Below are 23,026 nucleotides of genomic sequence, written 5' to 3'. Positions count from 1 at the left end.
TTTCTCCACTATTTAATCTTGAAGCTAAGAAAATTCGTACTAATTCTTGGACAGAATGGCATTTACAAATTCAATTAAATCAACATTTTACTGAAATCTTATTATGTTCCAGGCACACTTAAAAACATAGCTCGCAGTAATGGAAACCTTCTTCTTGTGAATCCCACTTTTAACTTCCAAGTTTCCCCAAAGGATTTTACTTCTGGGTTGAAGGTTGTGTCAGAACCATCCAACAACTGACTGAGTCTGAAAACCAGAGAGCCAATTCAACCCACCAACTACCAAATATCATTTGCGTTTCTAAAATCATGTTCCCCTTTCTCTTAAATGGAGGCTATGGATGCAAATGTTGGATAAACTCAAAACCCCTGTTGATCAAGGTTTTCCCATTTTATTATTAGCATTATTATTAGGGGGGCCTTATGTTTTTCTGTATGTGAAATCCAGGATAGGTAAATCTAGAGACAGTAACTGGATCAATGGGGTTTCTTAGGGAGTATGGCAGGGGAGGTTGGGTGGGTGGGGGCACTTTTCTGTTGTCTGTCCCCCAGGGAGGGTGCTATACGTAGATTATGATTGGTTCCTCCTTTCTTCCCCCACTTTCCCCTTCCTCTCCTGGTATAGCTATTCTCATTATTGATCCTTAGGGGTTTATCTGTTCTGGATTCCCTGTGTTTCCAGTTCTTATCTGTACTAGTGTACATGCTATGGTCTTGCCAGAATTGTCACGTAGAATTGGGATTATGATAGTGGGGGGAAGGAAGCATTAAAGAACTAGAGGACAGTTGTGTGTTTCATCGGTGCTATACTGCAGCCTGACTGGCTCGTCTCCTCCCCTCCCTGAGAGAAGCCACTTTCCATACAATGGGCAGTACTTTCTAAAGAGACTCCCTCCCATGCTCCACATCACTACCACTTTTTTATAATGAGTCCTATCTAGCACACTGTTGTCAATGAACATTACCGAGCGCCCCCAGGGACATAAGCTTATGCAAAGCAAAGGAAGAAACAGCCCAATTTCTTACAACATCAAAGCCTAAGTTATAGACTGAAAACTCCACATGCTCAAATCAGAAGCAGGTCTTAAAATTCTCTTCAGTTTACGAGAGGGAAAGCAGGTTAAAAATAACAAACAAGTAAACACAACCGTCAGAGAAGCTACTGCTAAGCTGAGCAGACGCAGAAGAACCAATGACGAAGCTGCTGAAGAAACAACATGGCAAAGAGCAGTCTCCTCACTCTGCTGATGTATTGTTCTCCTTTCCTGCCCTCTTCCCACTGTTTGCGTAAACACAGCAACAATATCCAGCAACTGAAAAGGAAATGCCACCTTTCCATGGAAATGGCACCTGGGGTACTTAGTGTCTACTTAGAAGAACAGAAAAGCTTGCTTCAGCAATTAGTAATAAAGACAAAACCTTGTAAACTCAGGGAAAAAACAAGACCTTTGAAAATAAAATTGTTTAATTACAATCTAAATTAATCTGCCTATAGTCCATCAGATTTACTTTTGTGTGGTACTTACATAGATGACATGCATAAATGGGTTATTCCAGGAAAAATAAAAGCAAAATAAAATACATAAGAGGGAAAAAATGTAAAAACAAGAACTCCAAAACAAGTAAACATTTTGATTTTTCTCATGTTTTTATCCACTTAGCACTCCATGTATAATTCGGTAATACAAACCATACCTTATATTTTGCAGTTTCAATACTGTTTAAGCTGTTACATAAAGTTTACTATGATTAAGAACTGCACATATAACCAAGAGGTACACTGAACCGTTCCTAGATTTCCAACATAAACTAGGCTAGCCCCAGCACTCAAATGGCTTTACAAATTCGAACCAAGGATGAGTCACCCAAGGTGCAGTGGAGCACCAACGAGCCACACATCAGTCCTCTAGTTCCTGAACGCTTACCCACCACCCCGCTCCCCGCCCCACTACCACGACCCAGTTCTACCTTACAGGTCTGGCTAGACCGGAGAACACACATGGGCACAGATAAGAACTCATGACACAGGGAATTCAGAACAGATAAACCCCTAACGAACAGTAGTGGGAGTAGCGATATCATGAGGGGAGGGGAAAGGGGAGAAAGGGGGAACCCATCACAAAGTTGGATATACAGCTCCCCCCCAAAAAAGGGGACAAATAACAGAACTGTGGGTGAAGGGAAGCCAACGGACAGTGTAAGATGCGAAATAACAACAACAATATGTAATTGGTCAAGGATTCAGGAGGGTGGGAGGGAAGGTAAAAAGAGAAGCTGAAACCAAGACTCAAGTAGGAAATGTTTTGGAAATGATGATGGCAACCTATGTACAAATAGGCTTGATACAATGGATGCATGGAATGTTAAAAGAGCGCTAAGAGTCCCAATAAAATGATTTTTAAAAAGGGAACTGATCTCTCTAACAAGTCCAAAAAAAAATGAGAAAAAGCTAGGTTACAATTAGTAAGAATAAATGGAAATAGATGTACTCTCAAAGAATTCTTATGAATATAATATGAAGATAAACCAGTAGTACATAAAACTTTTAATGATAAATAGACAGGTCAATTTAATTATTTATAACATGAGCATTTAGACCCGTTAAAAAGTATGAGAAAACTAGGAAGGATGACTTCAGAATTTCTAAGATGACTAAAATGCCAAAGAAAATAGCATTTGTGGGGGTGGGGGGGTGGGGAAGAGAAGCTAACACCAAGGGCTCAAGCAAAAAGAAAATGTTTTGAAAATGATGATGGCAACCTATGTACAAACATGTTTGACAGAATTGATGTATGGATTGTTATAAGAGCTGTGAGGGCCCCTAATAAAATGATTTATTAATTAAAAAAGAAAAGAAAATAACATGTGAGAATAAAAACTCTAAAGCAACAAAGCTGCAGTCTCCCTCCCGTGCTCCACGTCACCGCCAATCTCCTAGCGGGCTCACCGCGAGAGCATGGCAGCCATGCTTCTCGCCTCACCTCCACCACGCTGGCCCACACAGCTGTCAGCCAGTGCATCCCGCTAACGTGAAGAGTGCATTATTCTCCTCTGCTGGCAAGGGCGACCTCAAGCCTGCCGTTCAAGTGCTTGGCAGGGTGGCGCTACACTCACCTGTCCAGACGGACTACTCCTGACTTTTGCTGCGTGCCATCTAAGGGACAGTCACCCAGAACTGCTTGCTCATACTCCGGACTCGATTATTTTGCTCAATCTGGCCCTTCTGGCTGAAATTTTCTTCCTAGTCCTGCTAGAATGCTGACTAACTTCCACAGCTTTTCTTAAAGGCCACCTCCAGTTGGCTGCCCTCCTCCCCCCTCTGGTGTCTCACAGTGCCTTCCGAGGTCTCCAAGGGCACGCAGACTCTTCCCATGGGATGTCACAATTGTCATCCCCATGACAAGGCCGTACACTATCTGAGGCAGACGCTGTTTAATTCATTCTCTATCCCCTGCTGCAGCGGGCCCAGTGCCTTACCCAGTGCCTTTGGGCACTCAGGTATGTACGCAGTCAAACTGCGATGGCTCCACTTCCTGCACAGACAGATAAAAACTCAGGGTCCTGGGTAGTGTTATCAGAAAAGCCTCAGAGCATGTAAAACTCATAACCGATGGAAGAAATATCCTATTAATGCAGGGCTGACGCCTATAGACTTTATAATTTCACAATGGAAAACACACACACACATTTCTCCTCTAGGTAAATGAATTAAAGAGCAATCTTCAGAAAAAGACAGTTATTTTTTCCAACTCAAGTTGCAGACAGTCATACAAGAAATGCTAGCAATTCTGTTACAATAAAATCATAAATCATACTGATAGGTAAGATAGTTAGCTGAAATAAAAGAATTAGAACCATCCCTTTAAAAAAATAAAAATCTCCTTTTGTGAACTTAGTCCCAAGAAATTGGCAGCCGGGATAAAAATCATTAACTACAGGTTCCGTAAATGAATAGATGTAATGGGGACCTGGTACAGAGTTCACTATAAACCATGCGTCTCCAGGTATTTGTGGGAAGTAGCTAGTTTTTAAAATAGTCTCTCTGTTGCAGATGGATATGCTTCTAAGATACGGTCCACTACTAAAAGCAACAGTTGCAGCAAGGCCTGCAGGCTGCACTTGATCTTTTATGGACCAGTAACCAAGTGCGTCAGCTGTCCGCTGTCCCCCTGGTCTGCATAGGTCCCCGTGCTACCAGATGAAAGGAAAGGTGGGATGGAGGCCTACCTTCTGCTCTTGCACCTCAAACACTGCTTCATGGACGCTGCAAGCAAAAAGCGAGGTCGGCAGGTCACTTAAATCCATCATCTCTTCCAAATCTTCATTTTCACCAAAAACCATCTCTTCTTCCTCTTCTTGGTCACTGCTACAGAGATCTGACTGGCTATCGTTCCACGACTTCATAGTGTCCCTGAGCATTATCCCCTAAAAGCAGGTCTTTTCCGGTTTAAAGTTCTAGGACGTCTGCCAGGTACCTACTGTTAAACAAAACAAAACAGAGAAGGCTTTGATGGCCAAATAATGTTCCAATCAATCAAGTTCTCAAGACAGCAATTCATCAGATGAAGCCATTTTATTCAGGAAAAGACAAATCAGCATTTAAATCAATCCCTTGGAGCTCTCATGAATGAATTCTATATATATACACTAATTTGATTTCCTTCGCATATTTATGTAACATGACTCACTGACAGGAATACATTTTTCAAAAGGCAAAAAGTCTACTGGTAAAATTGGGAAGGATAACACAAAATGAGACACCCTCCATATGTGTACTAGTTTACTGGCACTGGGCAGCCTTCACATATTTGTTTTGGGTTTTAGGTACACAACACTGAAACTGGCACAGCAGAGCAAAGCCCCTAATGATTCACTCACCATCTGCACCCTGAAATGTGATGAGCTGACTACCATTCTTAAGCGGATTGCTCTTTTTGAATAAACTCCCAATGAAGGGGCGCTCAGAATCCAGCCAGAGGTGTTAAGGTTTGCAGAGCGGACAATCAGAGGCACGGAGCCGACGACAGTGTCCCCCTTTACAGAAGGGACAGGACCTGTCTTTGTGCACGACTGTCTCCTCCAGTGAACCGCTCAACACACTCACCAAGCTCACTGCCTTAAATGTAACACGTTTCAAGATACTGAAATGGAATTTAATACTATTCTGAGAAGAATTGTGATCTTGGTTACCTCAGTATTGCATAATTTGTGATTTTCCCTTTCATTTCAAAGGACACAAAACTGCAGGTATATTGCTTATGTTTACGTATATTACAGGATGGTAATTATAGGATAAAAATACTGTGTGTGTGTTTTCCTTTATATTAGATCAATCAGGAAAAATCTAAAAGGTAACATATTTACCCCTTTTCTTTTTTTACATTTTATTAGGGACTCATACAACTCTTATCACAATCCATACATATACATACATCAATTGTATAAAGCACATCCATACATTCCCTGCCCCAATCATTCTCAAAGCATTTGCTCTCCACTTAAGCCCCTTGCATCAGGTCCTCTTTTTTTTTCCCCTCCCTCCCCTTTCCCCCCTCCCTCATGTACCCTTGGTAATTTATACCTCGTTATTTTGTCATATCCTGCCCTATCTGGAGTCTCCCTTCCGCCCCCTTCTCTGCCATCCATCTCCCAGGGAAGAGGTCACATGCGGATCCTTGTAATCAGTTCCCCATTTCCAACCCACTCACCCTCCACTCTCCCAACATCGCCCCTCACACCCTTGGTCCTGAAGGTATCATCCACCCTGGATTCCCTGTGCCTCCAGCCCTCATATGTACCAGTGTACAACCTCTGCCCTATCCAGCCCTATTTACCCCTTTTCACATGTTCTGAATGCCCACTTGCACCCTAGATGTGGGGATTGTGTAGTTACTTAATCTGCTGCTAATTTGAGACCGAGGAGTTAAGAGGTGGGGTTTAGCCTGTCAATCAGGTCCTTTGGAGGCGCTAAGGAGATAAATGGCTCGCTGAAGGCAGGACACATGCTCACTCCCTGCGAGACATTCCTGATGAAGCTACGCTGATGCCGTGGAGACCCCTGCAGCGCTGAGATGCTTCTACCGCCACTGGACCCACAAGACTCTCCACCCACTGGCCTGTGATCTTCCTGCCTCAGCATTATTGCATGGCTATATGAGTCTGAAGAGGAATTTATGGACTAGTATTGGACATAATAGCTAATACTGGACTTTTGGATTTGATCTAGACTGGGGTGGAATGTTTTCTCAATACACAATTACCCAGTGATATAGCTCTTTCTTACACACACGTTAGTGTCTCCGTAGATTTGTCTAGTCAACCTGGACCAACACTCTACTCTTTAAGATGAGTTAGAAAGGGGAGACAGAAAAGGGCACATCAGACACACGGGTCTCCCTAGATTTTTCTCTAGTCCACCTGGAGCAACACATGGTCCCTATTCTCAAGAGCTCCTTCAGACACAATGTCTCATCCACAACCACTCTACCCTCCTAAAGGGTATGGCCCCACTAAACAACTCCACTAGTTTACATTTCTCCTGGTCCACATTTCCTTTTCCTCGGCCAACATATACCTTCCAGAGGCACTTCTATCTTTAAAAAAGAAAGCTTTCCATATGGATTCTCTTCCCTCGATGTGCCCTTTTCGGTCTCCCCTTTCTAACTTATCTAGAGTATAGTGTTGGTCCGGGTTGACTAGACAAACCTAGGGAGACACTAATATGTGCCTAAGAGAGAGCTTTATATCAAAGAGTAATGGTATATTGAGAAAACATCCCAGCCCAGTCAAGATCTAGTCCAAAAGTCCGATATTAGCCCATATGTCTGACTCAAGTCTATAAATTCCTCTTCAGACTCACGCAGTCATACAATGACGCTGAATGCAGGAAGATCGTGGGTCAGTGGGTGGAAAGTCTTGCAGATCCAGAGGCGGTGGAAGCATCTCCATGCTGGCGTGGGTCTCCGTGTGGCTTGTCAACAGGAATGTGTCGCAGGGAGAGTGTGGGTCTGGCTTCCAGTGAGCTATTTATCTCCGTAGCATCTCCAAATGAGGCCATCAAGCTGCAACCTGATTGGCAGGGTAAACGCCACTGGGCTGACACCGGATTACGTAACTACCACAAGTAGACTAATTTGTTTGCTGTGTTCACTTCTTCACCTCCAGTCACTGCTGCAGCCCGAGCAGGTGACCACAGGTTGACAGGGGCCTCATGGTGGACCGAATGGTTTCCTAATAACTGGAACCCAACTTAAGATATCAACAGCACACCACCTTGTTGTCCAGCCCATTCATTCTCGGCCCTCCTTCTGGCTTTCCTTCCTCACTGTCTGTGTTCACTGGCTCTTCTTCCTCCTGTCCTACTTTGCAACTTTCCATCCTCCCATCCTCCTCTTTCCTGGATGACTTTATCCACACCTTAACCACTGAGATAGTTAGATTTGTGTCACCTGGGCTGAGCCAGGATTCTCAGTCGTTTGGCTGAGGGCGATTTCATGATGGGATCTGTAGCGAGCAGCCAAGCAGCTGTGGGGAGGTTAGGGTGGAGCGCAGCCCTCTTGGTCAAGCTGGAGCCCAGACGCAGTGGACGGTGCAGCTTACTTCCTTGAAGCTGTGGGGAAGCGAGTTTTTTTCTTGCTGGATCTGGATCCTGCATCTGCCTCATGAGCCTCCAATTCTTTGGTCTTAAACCAATAGCTTGCCATACTGTCTGCTGACCCTGGGAGCCAACAGCAGCATGCCGTATGATTTGCAAATCTTGGATTCATCGGACTCTGCAGCCACAAGCCTGGCTTGCTGACCTTGGACCTCTGCATCCACCAGCTTCCTAGTTTGTCAGCAATTGCTAGTACTTAAGTCAGGAGAAGCTTCAGACCCAGAGCCATGGCCTGGGCTGGACTCACCTGCTTTTACAGCTGTATGAGCAGGACACACATAAGCCACTGGTTTGCTTCCCCAGAGAATCCAGTCCAACACAACTAATTAACCAGCAAAGGTCTGGATACTTTCCCCTGCAATTCGTACATACAACATGGTTTAAATAACTCACTGCTGTATCAGTAAGACATATACAATGTGGCTATCAATAACCGGATTTCCACTCATAGCGACCCTACAGGACAGAGTGGAACTGCAGCACCGGTTTCCGAGAATGCCCATCTTTATGGGCGCACACCTGCCTCATCTCTCTCCTGCAGAGCAGCGGTGCCTTCAAATGGCTTTCCTGTGGTACTCCAGGGCTCCGGTGGAAATCCATGTTGCTTCCCACAATAATGATTTAAAACAAAACATTTTTTTAATTGTGCATTGGGCAGAGGTTTACATTTCAAGTGTTCTGTTTTTTATTCAACTGTTTTAAGTATTAAAAAAAACTGTTTAAGTACTTCTCAAGTCCCTCTTTGACCCTACCTGCCCTCCTTTGATTTATCTTCTTCCTCTTGGGGATCACTAGCTTCTCTTTCCCAAGTTAACACCTGTCACCCCTCTAGCCCACTGTTTCCCTCTTTGGTCCACCCCACTTTGGGAACCTCAGTGTCTACTCCCTTGGTATGAAAGTCTTTGTCTTGGGATTTACCCTTTAAGGTAAGTGGCCTCATAGAATCTGTCCTTTGGTGACTGGCTAATTTCACTCTGTCTCATGTTCTCCAGGTCCACCCCTGCCATGAGGTGCTCTGTGGCTTCAGCATGGTTTTTAGTGATGTGTAGTATTCCACTGTGTACACGGACCAATGTTTCGTTATGCATTCTTCCCCTGATGGACAGTTGGGTCATTTCCATCTTCTTGCTATTGTAAAGGGTGTTGCAATGAACATGGGAATGCACATGTGGTGATTCTTACTTCTTAAGGGCGTACGCCCAGCAGGGGCATTGCTGGGTCACATGGAGTTTTCAGTCCCAGTTGTCTGAGGTAGCTCCATGTCCGATTTCCACAGCGGTTGTAGGAATTTACAGTTCAACTGCCAGCCATAGAATGATCCTTAAGCTGAGAGGGATGTCAGCTAAAGTTGCAGGGGAAGCAGAATAGAATCTTCTGGTAGGAAGTGAGTAACAGGTAGGTGTGGGAAAGGGACGGTACCCCAGGGGCTCCTTGATCTTTTCTGCTTACATACACTGGAATCTAGTCATACATATGGCTGCTTCCAAATTGATGCGTCCAACTCAACCTTCCATTCCTGAGTTCTAGGCCTGTATTTCTAGCTTCCTGATGAACAGAGCTACCTGGGCAGTCGATACATAGTACACTAAACACACCAACAAAGCCCTTACTTCCTTGATTCTATTATTATGCCTGCCTGAAATTGCCAATCTGGAGGATGAGCTGGAGGGAGGAAAATGACTTCCATTGTAATAGTTTCTTCAAGACTAAGTTGTTGGGTAGAATTTATAGGCCCCACAGTACCTTGCTCATTTGTTATATGTGGTTTTTTTTTTTTCATGAATTACTCTTAGCTACCGGAGAGTCTTTGAATCCATGGTCTCTGGGATCGTTTCTAGCATATGCCTACTAAGGACATGATTGTTGCTGAATGAAAGCAGACAGCATTGCATGAAGGCACTGACACGGCAGCACAATGGACATTCACTTCTGCCCAGGACTTCCAAGAACTCCCCAAAGGAGGGTACAGGGAGACCTAAAGGGCCCAATCAGGATTTCAGCAGGAAGAGAGTGGAGTGCACTCCAGGCAAAGCAAGCAAAGGTAGAAAGACAAAAGGATCAGCATGCACAGAGAGCATCTGGTCCCACGCGGCTGGAGGGTGCCACATCTGACTGGGTGACAAGGCAAGTTAGACAGATAGCACTGACAACTTGCTGGGAAAGTAAGGTTACAGAGTTCTGACATACAAACCGGACCAAAGTTTTGGGGTAGGGAAATGATAAGGATTCTCCTCCTCCTTTTACTCCATTTCCCCACAAAGCTTTGGAAGCCCCCTCATATTATCAACCCAATTTAAGTTTCAGTAAAAGTGGATTGTCTTAATATCTTATCTCAGGAGTACTGAAGGAGCCCCGATGATGCAATGGGTTACACACTGGGCTGCTAACCACAAGGTCAGCAGTTCGAGCCACCTCTGAAGTTCTTTCTCTGTGGGAGAAAGAGGAGGCTTCTTACTCCCATACAGAGTTATAGTCTTGGACACCCACAGAGTCAGTTATACCATGTCCCACAGGGCTGGGAGCTCTGAATGGCTAGATCAGAGCCAAGTTATTTCTGATAAGTCGTGTCCTGTCCTGCCCTCCCTTGCCCCTCCCAAATCTGGACACAGTTCCTTCCACCTACCCCTGAGAAGGAAGAAGAAAAAACTCTGAGCACAGGAAATAATCCTTCACTTGACTAAAAAGGAAAAAAAAAATTCTTAGAATGTTAGAGCTTCATTTCCTGTTTTCTCCTTCCATTTATAACTTTTCTTTTGTTATAATTTCAAATAAAAGTTGTGAGAACAGTGCAGAAAGTCCTACATATCAAGGTTATCAAATACTTAGATCTTGCCCATCTGCTTCATCTTTCTTTATTTGTATAATGTGGGAAAAATGGTTTTTACCCAGTTGAGAGTAAGTTGGGGATAGAAAATACCCCTTTACTCCTGAGTACTTTACTATGTGATAACCAGGGAATTTTATGACATGACCACTGCACAGCGATAAAACCTTAAAAACTTCACATTGATAATAATACTATACTGGTACAAATATGACTACATTCAAATTTCCCATTTATTCTAGTAGCGTTCTTTTTTTTTATTTTTAACAGGGGATAGCGCAAACGCAGTCCCCCACTACCACAAATTCTGCAGGTGAGTTTCCCACATTTGGGGAAACCGCATGGGCCAGCACACCCGGAGTGCAATGGATGAGCCTCGCCCTGGGAAAACCCCCTTTGCGATCATGGTCTCTCCCCTGCGTAGTAGTATTCTTTATAGAAGTTTTTTCATGATTGACAAAGTGTTTGACTCTTGTCTCAAGAGACTGCGGTATGCATTATAGTATCATCTTTTGTTCATTTATTCATTATTGTACGTACAATAATGAATGACATGCTTACAGGTAATGGACTGCTGAAATACAACAGTAACTATAAATGTGGTTAAATACCCCTTTAGGATGCCCCCAGAGGTTCAGGCTTCCTAAGGGACTTCATAGATTTGAATTTTGTCTTCCCCAGTTTTCTATGTTAGAAGCCCGGGGGGGGGGGGGGTCACGGTCAAAGGACACGGCTTGCTAACCCCACAGTCGGCAGTTTGAAGAGGCCCTCTTGGCTTAGAAAGATGTGACGCTCTGCCCAGTAAAGACTAGAGCCTTGGAAACGTTACGCGGCAGTTCCACTCTGACCAGTGGGGTCACTCTAAGTACGGATGGACTCCACGTCAAGGAAACGACTTCATTACTCAGCGCTGCTGGTTCTGAAATGGGAAAATGGAGAACGGAACTGCGACTGAGTCACGGACACGTTATCAGGAGAGACGAGTCCCTGGAGAAGGACGCCACGCTTGGTACAGGGGAGGGCTGCAGACAACAGGGAAGGCAAGATGGACCGACACCGAAGCTGCTACAATGGGTTCACACAGAACAACTGTGAGGCTGGCACAAGACGGGGCGGCATGTCCTTCTGCCTGGCACCAAACATCAACAACTGACTCAAGATGGACGGGTTAAAGGGCAAAATACCCACTCCATCCGTACTCACGATAATGACTTGTATGGAGTCAGTACTCCACTCATGAATTGTTTTTATATAGCATGATCTACATTAATGCGTTCTTGGGTTCAATGGACCTCAGTAATATAAAAATCATTAGTGTAACTGATGTTAAAACAATAATAAAAATACATCTCAAAGTATCCGATTCCAAGTAACAAAAGGACAACAGAAGTGAAACTAATGCCCTGCAAGATTTCAAAGAAACTGTCCAGTAGTAGAGGAAGAAGTGGTAGCTTATGCTGTGGGCTAACTGCAAGGTCAACAGCTCTAAACTACCACAGGGGAAAGATGAGGCTTTCTATTCCCACAGAGATTTACAGCTTTAGAAACCTACACGGCAGTTCTAATCTATCTTACATGGTTGTTATAAGTCACAATCAACTCGATGGCATTAAGCTTTGAGTTTATTCGGTACTAGATGTCAAAGAGACGGGGACAAGAGCAACCACTGGAAGTAGTGATGTGACCTTCATGTGACAGTACTTCAAGATTTACCCATTGATACTGAAATCTATGCACGTTTTCAAGGGCTATATGAAGATTTATAAGACAATGCACACCTTACTACAGAGATTAAAATGCAGACGATGGTTTTCTTGCTAAAGGACAAATGATGAAATTTTTAAGATAACTACAGTTAAATCATCAGGAGCCCTGGTGGCAAAGTGGTTACGAGTGGTGGCTGAGATTCACAAAGTCAGCAGTTTGAAACCACCAGGTGCTCTGAAGGAGAAAGATGGGCTTTCTGCTCCCATGAACAGTTCTAGTCTCAGCTACTCACAGGGGCAGTTCTACCCTGTCCTATACGGTCACCATGAGTCGGCATCGACACGATGGCAGAGTTAGGTTGTTGGGGGCTTTCTTATGGTTAAGTGAACACTGTCAACTTTTTCATAATTTTTTGATCTGGCAAATGCAGTTAAATTTGACTAGAGAGCGCAAATAAGCATTAACCAGCGGAAACGACAAGCGTGCTCCACTTGTGGGGAAGACAAGATTGGCACGTATGAGATAACTAACTGCTGGTACTGATTTACTAGGACAAAGGAAAAAAATGGCACCAGCCCACTGTTCCTATATGGTTATGACTAGGGTCCTCACCAATGTCGCCTTTACCTGGCCCCTGACACCATCATGAAACAGAGCTGTCGACCTGCGAGGCAGAAAGGCTGAACTAACATCCCCCGCTCTGTATGCTAAGCAGGGTTAGCATCATCCCCACCGCAACTGTAGCTGTGGCTGGCTTCAGGCACGTTGCTCCTTCATGGAACATCAAATGAGTGGAAAACTCCAAAGAGCGTGACCATCTGCTCGGCTACAATAAATACACCTCATGACAAAAGTAATCCATCAAGGCAAAATGTCCGCCACAGGAGCTGACTTAGCATTTAAGTTCTGATGAGGAAAAAAGGTAGCTACCTTCTCTCATTTTTTCCCCCTGTAACTAACATTTCAAGACGACATGCTTCTAAATCTGCTGAATGTTTTCAAATCCCAAATGATGCTTCATCTGGATGCACCGTGTTTTATTTTTTGATGCACTCAAAAATGCCTCTGAACAATCCTGGAAGCAAATCAGCATTTCATTTCCACTCTACAAGTGTCTTGCTGGATGACCTTGGAAAAGTCTCCTGGATTTTTCACGTTTGCTCCCGCATGTATGAAAAAAGGAGCCTACCTCCAGATGTTACCGCGCTGCTAAACGCCTTTGATTTCTTTCTAAATGATAAATTTAGACCAAATTTCTTAAAAAATAAATCAGGATGGTCAATGCTGGGGGTTGAATGGCTACCATGCAAGCCACTCGCTGCTACACCTCTTGATAGAATTTTACTATTTCTTAGGAGCTGAGGTAAAAATAAGTTTGGAGCCCCAGTAGCGAAGAAAAACAGGATTTTGCATTTATTCTCTGTGTGTTTCAAAGATCTATTTTCATAGGCAATCTAGAATTGGTTGTATTTTAATGCCAGAAACCCACTGAGCCACCAGGCATAATAGTACTTGTTAGCCTGAGGACGATAAAACACATCCTGCAACAAATCAATCTCAGCACACAGAAAACAACAGGCTGTAAGGAACTGAAGTAGAGATTTTAAAAACATCAACAGTAACAGTTTCCCTGGAGTTTATTGCACCTCATGGAGATGAGCACAAATGCATGATATCTGAGCACAAATGCATGATATCTGAGCACAAATGCATGATATCTGAGCACAAATGCATGATATCTGAGCACAAATGCATGATATCTGAGCACAAATGCATGATATCTGAGCACAAATGCATGATATCTGAGCACAAATGCATGATATCTGAGCACAAATGCATGATATCTGAGCACAAATGCATGATATCTGAGCACAAATGCATGATATCTGAGCACAAATGCATGATATCTGAGCACAAATGCATGATATCTGAGCACAAATGCATGATATCTGAGCACAAATGCATGATATCTGAGCACAAATGCATGATATCTGAGCACAAATGCATGATATCTGAGCACAAATGCATGATATCTGAGCACAAATGCATGATATCTGAGCACAAATGCATGATATCTGAGCACAAATGCATGATATCTGAGCACAAATGCATGATATCTGAGCACAAATGCATGATATCTGAGCACAAATGCATGATATCTGAGCACAAATGCATGATATCTGAGCACAAATGCATGATATCTGAGCACAAATGCATGATATCTGAGCACAAATGCATGATATCTGAGCACAAATGCATGATATCTGAGCACAAATGCATGATATCTGAGCACAAATGCATGATATCTGAGCACAAATGCATGATATCTGAGCACAAATGCATGATATCTGAGCACAAATGCACTCCAGAGGATTCTCAAGGCTATTCTCTTCCATGGGAGCAGTTTGCCAGGCCTTTCTTCCAAAGCACTTCAGTCATTTTTGTTCTTTGCCCTACGTGAGTTAGATCTGCTACCCTTTTAAACGAGATGTGCCACCCGGGGACTCCAGGGAAACCAAACTATGACGCTGTTTGTTTAGCTTTATTATATATTTCCCCTAAACACAGCCTCCAAGTTGTCGGGTAGGTAAAGCTCCACAGTCTGACCTCCACCATCTACGGTCTCTCCAGGTCTACCTACAAGTGCTGGTCAACTTCCAGACTTCCGGTATTTTGCAGGCTTCAGCATAAAGAATCCCAAGGCAAACTATTTTTCATTAACGCCCATAACTTCTTTAGCCACCACACTAAATCTGTTTCCATTTCCGTCACCCCAGTGTGCACACATTGATAAAAATCCCCAAACTATAAACACTACCATTCAATAGCGGGGAAAATCTGTTTTCCTTAGTAGGGGTGAAATCTCTCTGGGACTAAAAGTTGGTCAATGCTTTAAGATGGAAAGAAAGCTCATCTCAGGGATGAAGAACTAGCTCTCCATTGTCTGGCCTTCCACTGGCTTCCTGCAGCAAAAGTTCCTTTCTAGAAGATAAATATCAAATCTCACCCAAACAGCCTGCATCTGTGGGCTAGTCATCTAAGCTCGGAGTCTCTTCTTAATCACGTGTGGTTTTAGAATGTCATGCACAGAGCCAAAGGAAGGGAAGTCCTGAACAAATGTACTTCCTCCAGACAGGAGCAGCTACTTCCCAGGGGCAGATTTACATAAAGGTGTGGGCCCCAGGTCACTTTCAATGCAAGGGAGGTGGTAAGCCTGGCTTGGAGCCCTACACCAAAGGACTGCTTAATATAATCCTAGTTTGCACCTGAACTGCTTCCTAAAATTAGAATGCTAATTCTTAAAACGCTGTTGCTCGCAAGCTGGAAGGAGGAACCTGCAAACAGCCCACGAGTGCCCAACCTGTCCGCGCGGCAGAGGAAGCAGGCGCGCACGTTGACGAAGTTGCCCACTAAGTCAGGGATGGTTGTGGGAAACGGACGCCGAGGGGGGGCTGCCGGCCCCGTGACCCCTCTGCTCCCCGCCTCCTTCAGGCACAGGCTGGGCCTGCAGCGCTTCAGTCGACAGGTTGGAGGAAAATTACGAGTGGCTGGAGGGGAACGTGTGGACCTGGGGTTTGTTTTCCAAGACCCCACCCCAGTGAACCCGGACTTCCCGAGGGGACGAGGCGCGGCCGCCCCTCTGGGGTCTCAGGCTCGCGCGCCCACCGCGCCCCAGCATCTGCCCGGGGGGGGGCGTCTACGAACTTTGCGCACCCCCTTTTCCCCTCCTTCCCCGGACTGGTGGCCAACCCGTTCCTCGAGGCCGGGCGCCGGCGGCTCCACCCGGCGAGCCGGACTCACCTGCGCGCTTCGCCGCTGCAGGAAGGAAGGGAGGGCGCGGCGAGGCCCGGGGGCCCGACGGCGCTGCGGGGGGCCGGGGCGCGGGTCTCGGAGGGACGCCGGAGGGGGGACGGGGGGCACGGGGGGCGCGGCGCCCGCAGCCTCGCCGCCACGCCCTCGACACCGGCGGGAGCTGCCGCCCGAGCGCGCGGGACGCGAGCGGCGTCCGGGGCCGGAGAGGGAGCCGGCGTCGCGCGCGCTCCCGACGGACTCGCGCTCTCGGCCCCTCCTCCGCGGGGCGCGCGCGCCGGCGCAGTCGCCCGAGGGCGGGGCGGGGCGGGGGCGCGCGGGGGCGAGCAGGCGCAGACGCCCCGGCCGGAAGCGCGCCCGCAGGCCGGGGGTGGGGTGGGGTCGGCCGGGCGCGCGCGCGCGCGCTCTTCCCCAGGCGCGCCTCCGCGTCGGTCTCTGCGAGAGGGCACCCTGCGCTGTTTCGCCGAGGCGAGCGGGGAGGTGGGCTTTCCGTGCCCCCCAAACAGGGTCTCTGCCCACCTCATCGTCGCCTGCCGCGACCAGAAATAGTTTCGCACTTTTTCCTGTTAGCCTCATTGTGTCGACCATAAATCAGTTACTATGTACCTTGATTGTGTCGACCATAGATCAGTTACTATGTGCCTTGTGTTTCGTGTCACAGTGGCCAGCGGTATTATTGTCCCCAATTGATAGATGAGGAAAGGCTGACTTCCTTGAGGGGGGGGTGGGTGGTCGGTGGCTGAGCCGCAGCTGCAGCCTGCACCCCACCGTGCGCCTCCATCGCCTGGACGTTTTCAACCGCGTGGCTGACTGCTCCCCCTCTCCCTCCTGGTCCTGCCCCGGCGCCTGGGAAACAGTGGGAAGGCTGATTACATTTTAAAAGCCTGGTTGTCTGTCTCCAAAACACTTGCGTGCCCATTCTTGGTTCTCTCCGGAGCTCTGGAAGACGAATGGGTCAGATGATGCCTATTTTGCAAATAGAGAAAGGGTGTAAGCTGCCCTGGCCTCCAGTGCAGAGGTAGGACGGAGCCGAGCCTGACGCTGGTGGGCAGAATGGTGATTATTATTTTTATAAGGCACCTGAGTCAAGATTGGAAGGGAGCGGGGCCTTTTCTCCAACCGCTGAGGAATGAGCAGGAAGCGGACTCGTCTCAGCTGCCATCTCTAAGGGGTGCAGTGGAAGAAAAGCAGTTCTTCGTGCTCTGAGGCATAGTGAAGCCAACTGAAGGTCAACATCAAGTGTGGAAAACGTCTAATCCCTGTAAGATTCAAACGGAAGCAGCTGAGTGGGTGGGATTAGCTCTGGGGGCACAAATGGCTTCAGCACGCAGGTGAAACCCTAAAGCTCCCCGTTCCAGCCCACCCAAGGGCTCCAGGAGAACCACGCAGCCAAGAAAATCCTGTGGGGCTACTGGACTTCAGCACCACCACTCCATGGAGAAGTGTCTGCTAGATCGCGCCCGCACACTCCACCTGCTATTTCTGCTGCTCCTCCCTCTCCAAGCCCCCACCTTAGCTCATCCCAGTTCTTCTCTTGTAACATATGATCAGCCGTTTCGTTGTCAAGGTCACCCTACAAACTGCAGCAATTTCTCTTCTCCAAATTCCTTTAACACAGCACTTGTGCAAAAATGAGTTGTTAAGTCATACAAGTTTGGAAACGGCTGCCTTTTATTACAACCCTGCTGGGGAACCCATAGCTCTGGGCTGGCCTGATTTGGGCTTGTTTGACCCAGAGCTCCCCAAGGTAGGCTGGCCATGGTAAGGCCTACACAAATCTGCCACCCGAGGAGTGCGCAGACAGGGAAGGCAGGGAAGCCACCAATTGTGATCCAGTTTTGGACGGACAGTAATTGAGGTGTTTGCAAAGGGCTGATGAAGGAGGAGGAAGTGAGCCAGACCATCTTCGGAGGTCAGAGAAGGCTCCCCAGTTAGAGGCTGTCTGAACAGGACTTTTGTAAATATAGGTTGAGAGGTTGGGACAGTGCATTTCATATAAATAGCAACATATATTTATAGGAATATATTTTAAGGAGTCCCAGACTGCTAACTGCAAGGTTGGCAGTTCAAACCCGCCAGCAGCTCTGAGGGAGAAACATGAGGCTTTCTGCTCCAGTAGACATTTATAGCCTCAGAAACCCTAAGGGCAGTTCTTGCCTGCCCTATAGGGCCTCCATGGGTCAGAATCAGTCAATGGCATTGAGTTTAATCTGGGCTGGATCCCGGGACTTACTCGATGACACCAGGGCTTATTTTTCTCTCCATTAGTCGACTGTTTTTCTTTGTGCTGACTTTTCATTAAAGGACAGTATGGCTCCTTACACTCTCAGATCATTTCCTTTCTAACAGAAAGGGCCCACCACCTCCACCCACAAACCAAACTCACTGGCATCTAGTCGATGCTGATGCATACCCTCTGGGCAGAGTAGAACTCCCTGTGAGTTGCCAAGACTAACTACACAGGTAGAAATTTCCATCCTTTTGGCACAGAGCGTCTGGTGGTTTCAAGCTGTGGACCTTGTGTATCGCAGCCCAATGCGTAACCGCTATGCCACCAGGGCTCCTACTAGTACCAACAAAAATCCTGGAACTGTATCTCACCGATCTAACTCAGCGTCCCTGGAAACCACGAACTCACTCTCGGAAGAAGGGGCGTGGACTCTTCTGAAAGCCCAGGCTTTGATGGTGTTCGTGCCCCTGTGGCTGAGCTCTGCCCTTCGAGCATCTCATGGACTGGCACAGATGGCCGCCTGGGGTAGCCAGCTTCGCCAGATGCGTTTTCTACCCTTTCCTTCCTGATTTGCGCCTCTGGAGGCTAAACTGGTCAGATGGCTCCAAGGCTGGATTCATTTAATCGCAGACATCAGAAGGAGACCAGCGTCGGAGGAGGAGGAGGAGGAGGGAAGGGTTTACTGCCCTGGCCTTTTCTCTTTAGGTGGCTGCAGGTTGGCTACATGCAGCTACTGAAGCCTCTGCGACGTGGTCCTCTTCAAAGAGGACCTTCTCCCTGCTTCCAGTAGCTCTCACCTCTCATCCCTAGCCATGGTAATGGCTCCCTCCATTGCCATTCTCAGGGCCTTCCACCCCCTTCCTGGTGGTTTCCCTCAACTCTGCCAGCACATTTGTATATAACCTTGACTGGACTCCTGTCTAATTAACCCTGATGCTTACTTAGTTACATTCATCAGAGGAAATTCAAGCTTCAGTTCACAGCAGCCAGTGATGCAATGGGTCGCATGCTGGGTCGCATGCTGGGTCGCTACTCAGAAGGTTGGATGGAAGTTAGCGCCCACTCACAGCCACCTCGGAAGAAAAGCCTGGTGATCTGTTTCCGGAAGGTCAGCCATCGAACAAATGATCTCTAGAATGCAGTTCTCTGATACACAAGGCTCCCCATGAGTCCAAATCAATGAAGGCAACTGTTTGTTTGTTTTTTAAGGAAAGAGAAATGACGAAGGAGCGGGCAATAGTAACAGGACAGCACCATTGCTTTGGCCGGACTATCACCATAATGCAATGTTGACATGCGATACTGGCCTGGACACGGTATTAAGGATAGAATTGAGGGGGTAAAGTAGGTTTCTGGCTCTATTTCAAAGGCAACATGGACACCATTTACGAGTGAGTTGTATGTAAGTGGTGAGCAAGGGAGAGGAGTTGGAAAACAGGCCTGGAGCCTAGAAGTGGGCTCAGATCAGGCCTGGCGATGCCGGAGGTGGTGTGATTCGTTGAAATCATAGGCTCGGATGAGATAACCTTGTAAGAGCAAGAATAGAACGTGAAGAGGGTGCGGGGCTGAACCCAGAAGAACGGTCCTTTTTACGTGACAGGCCAAGGAAGAGGTGACACCAAAGAGATTGTGAGTCACACGGGAACCTGAACGGAATCTTCCACAGCCTTCCTGGAGACCACCGCATGCAGCGCGCGCTGTGTCATAAATGCTCGTTCTGAACGAGCTGTACAGAGTTTCCCATTTCAACGACTCCTTCCTTGTCCTTACCACCTCTGGGAGGGTTGGGTTACTGCACAGAGAAGAGACAGAGAAATTGATACCTTGTGGCTTGATCCATTGAAACTCGTGCCAAGGTTGATAAGCCTTTTGTTGTCCTGGAAACTTCAGGGGAACCTGTCAGGTGATGCTGCAGATCCCGCGTAGCAGACTCTCTTGCCTGTAAGCACAGTTTCCAGGCAGGTGATTTCAGGTTTGATTATTTTCATTTGGGTGCATCCAACAGTCCGAGCATTAAAACGTGGTTTGTGTTTTAAGAGAATGGCAGGTCTCCATCACACACTTACACATTCCTGGGGGGATGTAAATAGAAAACAACCATTTTTTTAACCAATTTATTCCAACAGGCATTCACACATATCAATAGCCAGTCAAGAGCAGCAGGCAAGACTTAACAATAAGAGTGAGGGAGGAAGGGAGAGTCCTGTTCTGTTGAAGAGGTCAGAAGCTCTACCCCTCTGGGCTCTTAGCTGGATTCTTTTTTTTTTTAATTAATAAATCTTTGGGGCTCATACAGCTCTTATCACAATCCATACGTACATCAATTGAGCAAAGCATCCTTATACATTCGTTGGATAACAACCGTTTTTGGAAATGACCATTTACCAGGTTAAAGGCACATCCATCCTAAACCAGGAACGAGGAGCTGTAAGTTGATTCTGCTCCACAGGATTTTCATTGGCTGATTTTTTTCAGAGGTAGATCACCAGGACTTTCCTCTGCCGCGTCCCCGAGTGCCTCCTTCTAGGTTAGTAGCTAAGCTTCTCCATAGTTTTCACCACCCAGAACCTCTCCCTCTCCCTACAGTCAAACATTTTCCTGCCTATAGAGAAAGAAATGTAAGCCAAGCTCATAAAAAGGCCCCTTGAACAAGAATGCTCATAGGAAGTTTTTTCATCAAAGTCCAAACTGGAAGGTCTCGAAGGTGTGTCTGAAAAAGAGTGGGTAAACAAGCCAGGCTGTAGGTGCCATCCAGACCTTTCCAACTCATCGTGACCCTGAGTCCAATAGGGGGCAATGCCAGACAAGGGCCATGCCACCATTGTTCTGATTCTTGAGCCCACTGCTGCCGCCACTGTGTCAGTCCACCTTGTTAAAGCTTTCCCTCCTTTTCCCTGCCCTCCATTTTACAAAGCAAGATGACTTTCTCCAGGGACTGGTCTCTCCTGACAACATGTCCAATACACATGAGATGAAGTCTCATCATACTTCACCTGAGGAGCATTCTGGCTGCACTCTTCCAAGACAGATTTGTTTGTTCTTCAGACAGTGTTGGGTACTTTGAATGTACATATAACCAATATCATCATTCCAATGCACAGATTCTTCTAGAGTTTTACTTATTCATTGTTCATCTTTCACATACACATAAGCAAGTACAAATACCGTGAGTTGGGTCAGGTGCTCCTCAGTCTTCAAGTGGTATCTTTGGCTCTTTAACATCTTAGAGCAGCCGATGCAGTATGTCATTTGCCAACAGAAAAGTGGATGAAGAGAGATGTCTGACTGTGTAAGACATGGCAAAATAATAATAATTTATAAATTATCAAGGGTTCATGAGGGAAGGAATGGGGAGAAATGAGGAGCTGATACCAAGGGCTCAAGAAGAAGGAAAATGTTTTGAGAATGATGATGGCAACAAATGTACAAATGCGCTTGACACAATGGATGGGTGTTTGGATTGTGATAAGAGTTGAATGAGCCTCAATAAAATTATTTTAAAAAGAAAAAAAATGTCATTTGCTTTCTTGACTACCGCTTCCGTGTGCATTGATTGTGGATCCAAGTGAACTGAAGCCCTTGACAACTTTCATCTTGTCTCCGTTGATCATGTTAATTGGTCACGTTATAAGAATTTGGTCTTCTTCACACTGAGTTGAAATCCCCACTGAGGTGCATCAGCAAGCGCTTCATGTTTCCTTGGCTCTCAGCCAGCAAGGTTGTGCCATCTACATATTGAAGGATGCTCCAGTGAGCCTTCCTCCACTCCAGAGCCACATTCTGCTTCGTGTCGTTCAGCTTCTCAGACTGAATAATTAAAATGCTAAAGCATGCAACCCTGCAGCACCCCTTTCCTATTTCAAACCGGTGTCCCCTTGTTTGTGCACAGCAATGGTTCCTACCTGGCAGCCCAGGTCCTTCTAGTGCTCATCGGTCTTCCAGTGTGCTGGTAACTATGGTGGCTGGGCCCCAGCAGCCACTCGGGATCAGGAGGTGGCCTTGAAGTTAGACGCCACGTTCTGGGGTGATGGGTCAAAAAGATGAGGAGTCTGGATCCCTTGTGACATTGGAGCTGCCATGCCGGGCCTGGGTTACTTACATCCAGACAGCTTTTACTTGGGGGAGAAAGCTCCCCCTAACTGAATCTCAACAGATCTACCCTGCTGAGTGATCCCATGGTCCCCTCAGCTACTTTTTCATAGCACCTATCACAGCCACGATCAAGAGAATCACTGTGTAATTTCTGGTTTAATGCCCAACTGGCCAACTCTATCAGTTCCTCCAGGGGAGACCTGGCCTGTTGATTGACAGATGTTTCCGCAACTGCTACATAGATATCTGGTTCTAGTAGATGGGAAGTGTTCAGTCAATGTGGAGGAGAGGGGGGGAGGGAGGAACAGAAAGAGGGCAGGAAAGAGGAAGGAAGGAAGAAGGGGAGGAGGGGACAAAGGGAAGCCGAGCAGGAAGTCTAGAGAGAGGGCAGGCAATGTGCCCAAGGCTGGGAAGATCAAGGGCAGAGCTGCTCTGATCATGAAGGGGAGCTCCCCCAGCACAGAGCGCACTGAGGAAGGAAAGGACGAGGCTCCCAAGGCTGAGCCCACGCCACCGCTAGCTCCACCGATCAGAGCGCTTCTCTCCTTTCTTTGGCTGCTGCTCTGGCTCCAGCTCTGAAAGGCTGGACAAGGAATTGGAATGCTAAGGGGCTACACCCTCTGGGTCTCCTGTGGGATTGACCTTGCTCCCTCCCCCACAAGCTGTACCTTTCCTGATGCAAAAACTCACTGCCATCGGAAAAACTCACT

The 23,026-nt window shown here is 46.7% G+C and overlaps 1 protein-coding gene and 1 non-coding gene across 2 annotated transcripts in view; both read right to left on the bottom strand.

Moving 5' to 3' along the window:
• The window catches only part of RCAN3 (RCAN family member 3), a 44,193-nt gene extending 28,055 nt beyond the window's left edge, over positions 1-16,138 (bottom strand). Inside the window, exons 1-2 of the mRNA XM_075552532.1 lie at positions 15,986-16,138; positions 4,227-4,477 (exon numbers count right to left, since the gene is read on the bottom strand). Of these exons, the coding sequence (XP_075408647.1) occupies positions 4,227-4,418 (192 nt within the window). The 5' untranslated portion in view covers positions 4,419-4,477; positions 15,986-16,138. The remainder of the gene's footprint in view (positions 1-4,226; positions 4,478-15,985) is intronic.
• Positions 10,745-10,907, bottom strand: LOC142437995 (U1 spliceosomal RNA). The gene has a single exon (XR_012782487.1). It is a non-coding gene; the product is annotated as a U1 spliceosomal RNA (small nuclear RNA).
• Positions 16,139-23,026: the final 6,888 nt, after the last annotated feature.

The sequence above is a fragment of the Tenrec ecaudatus genome, chromosome 1 (genome assembly GCF_050624435.1).
Source record: "Tenrec ecaudatus isolate mTenEca1 chromosome 1, mTenEca1.hap1, whole genome shotgun sequence".
Taxonomy (NCBI): Eukaryota; Metazoa; Chordata; class Mammalia; order Afrosoricida; family Tenrecidae; genus Tenrec; species Tenrec ecaudatus.
The sequence above is the reverse complement of the archived record's forward strand: the minus strand, read 5'-3'. Positions and strand labels throughout refer to the sequence as shown.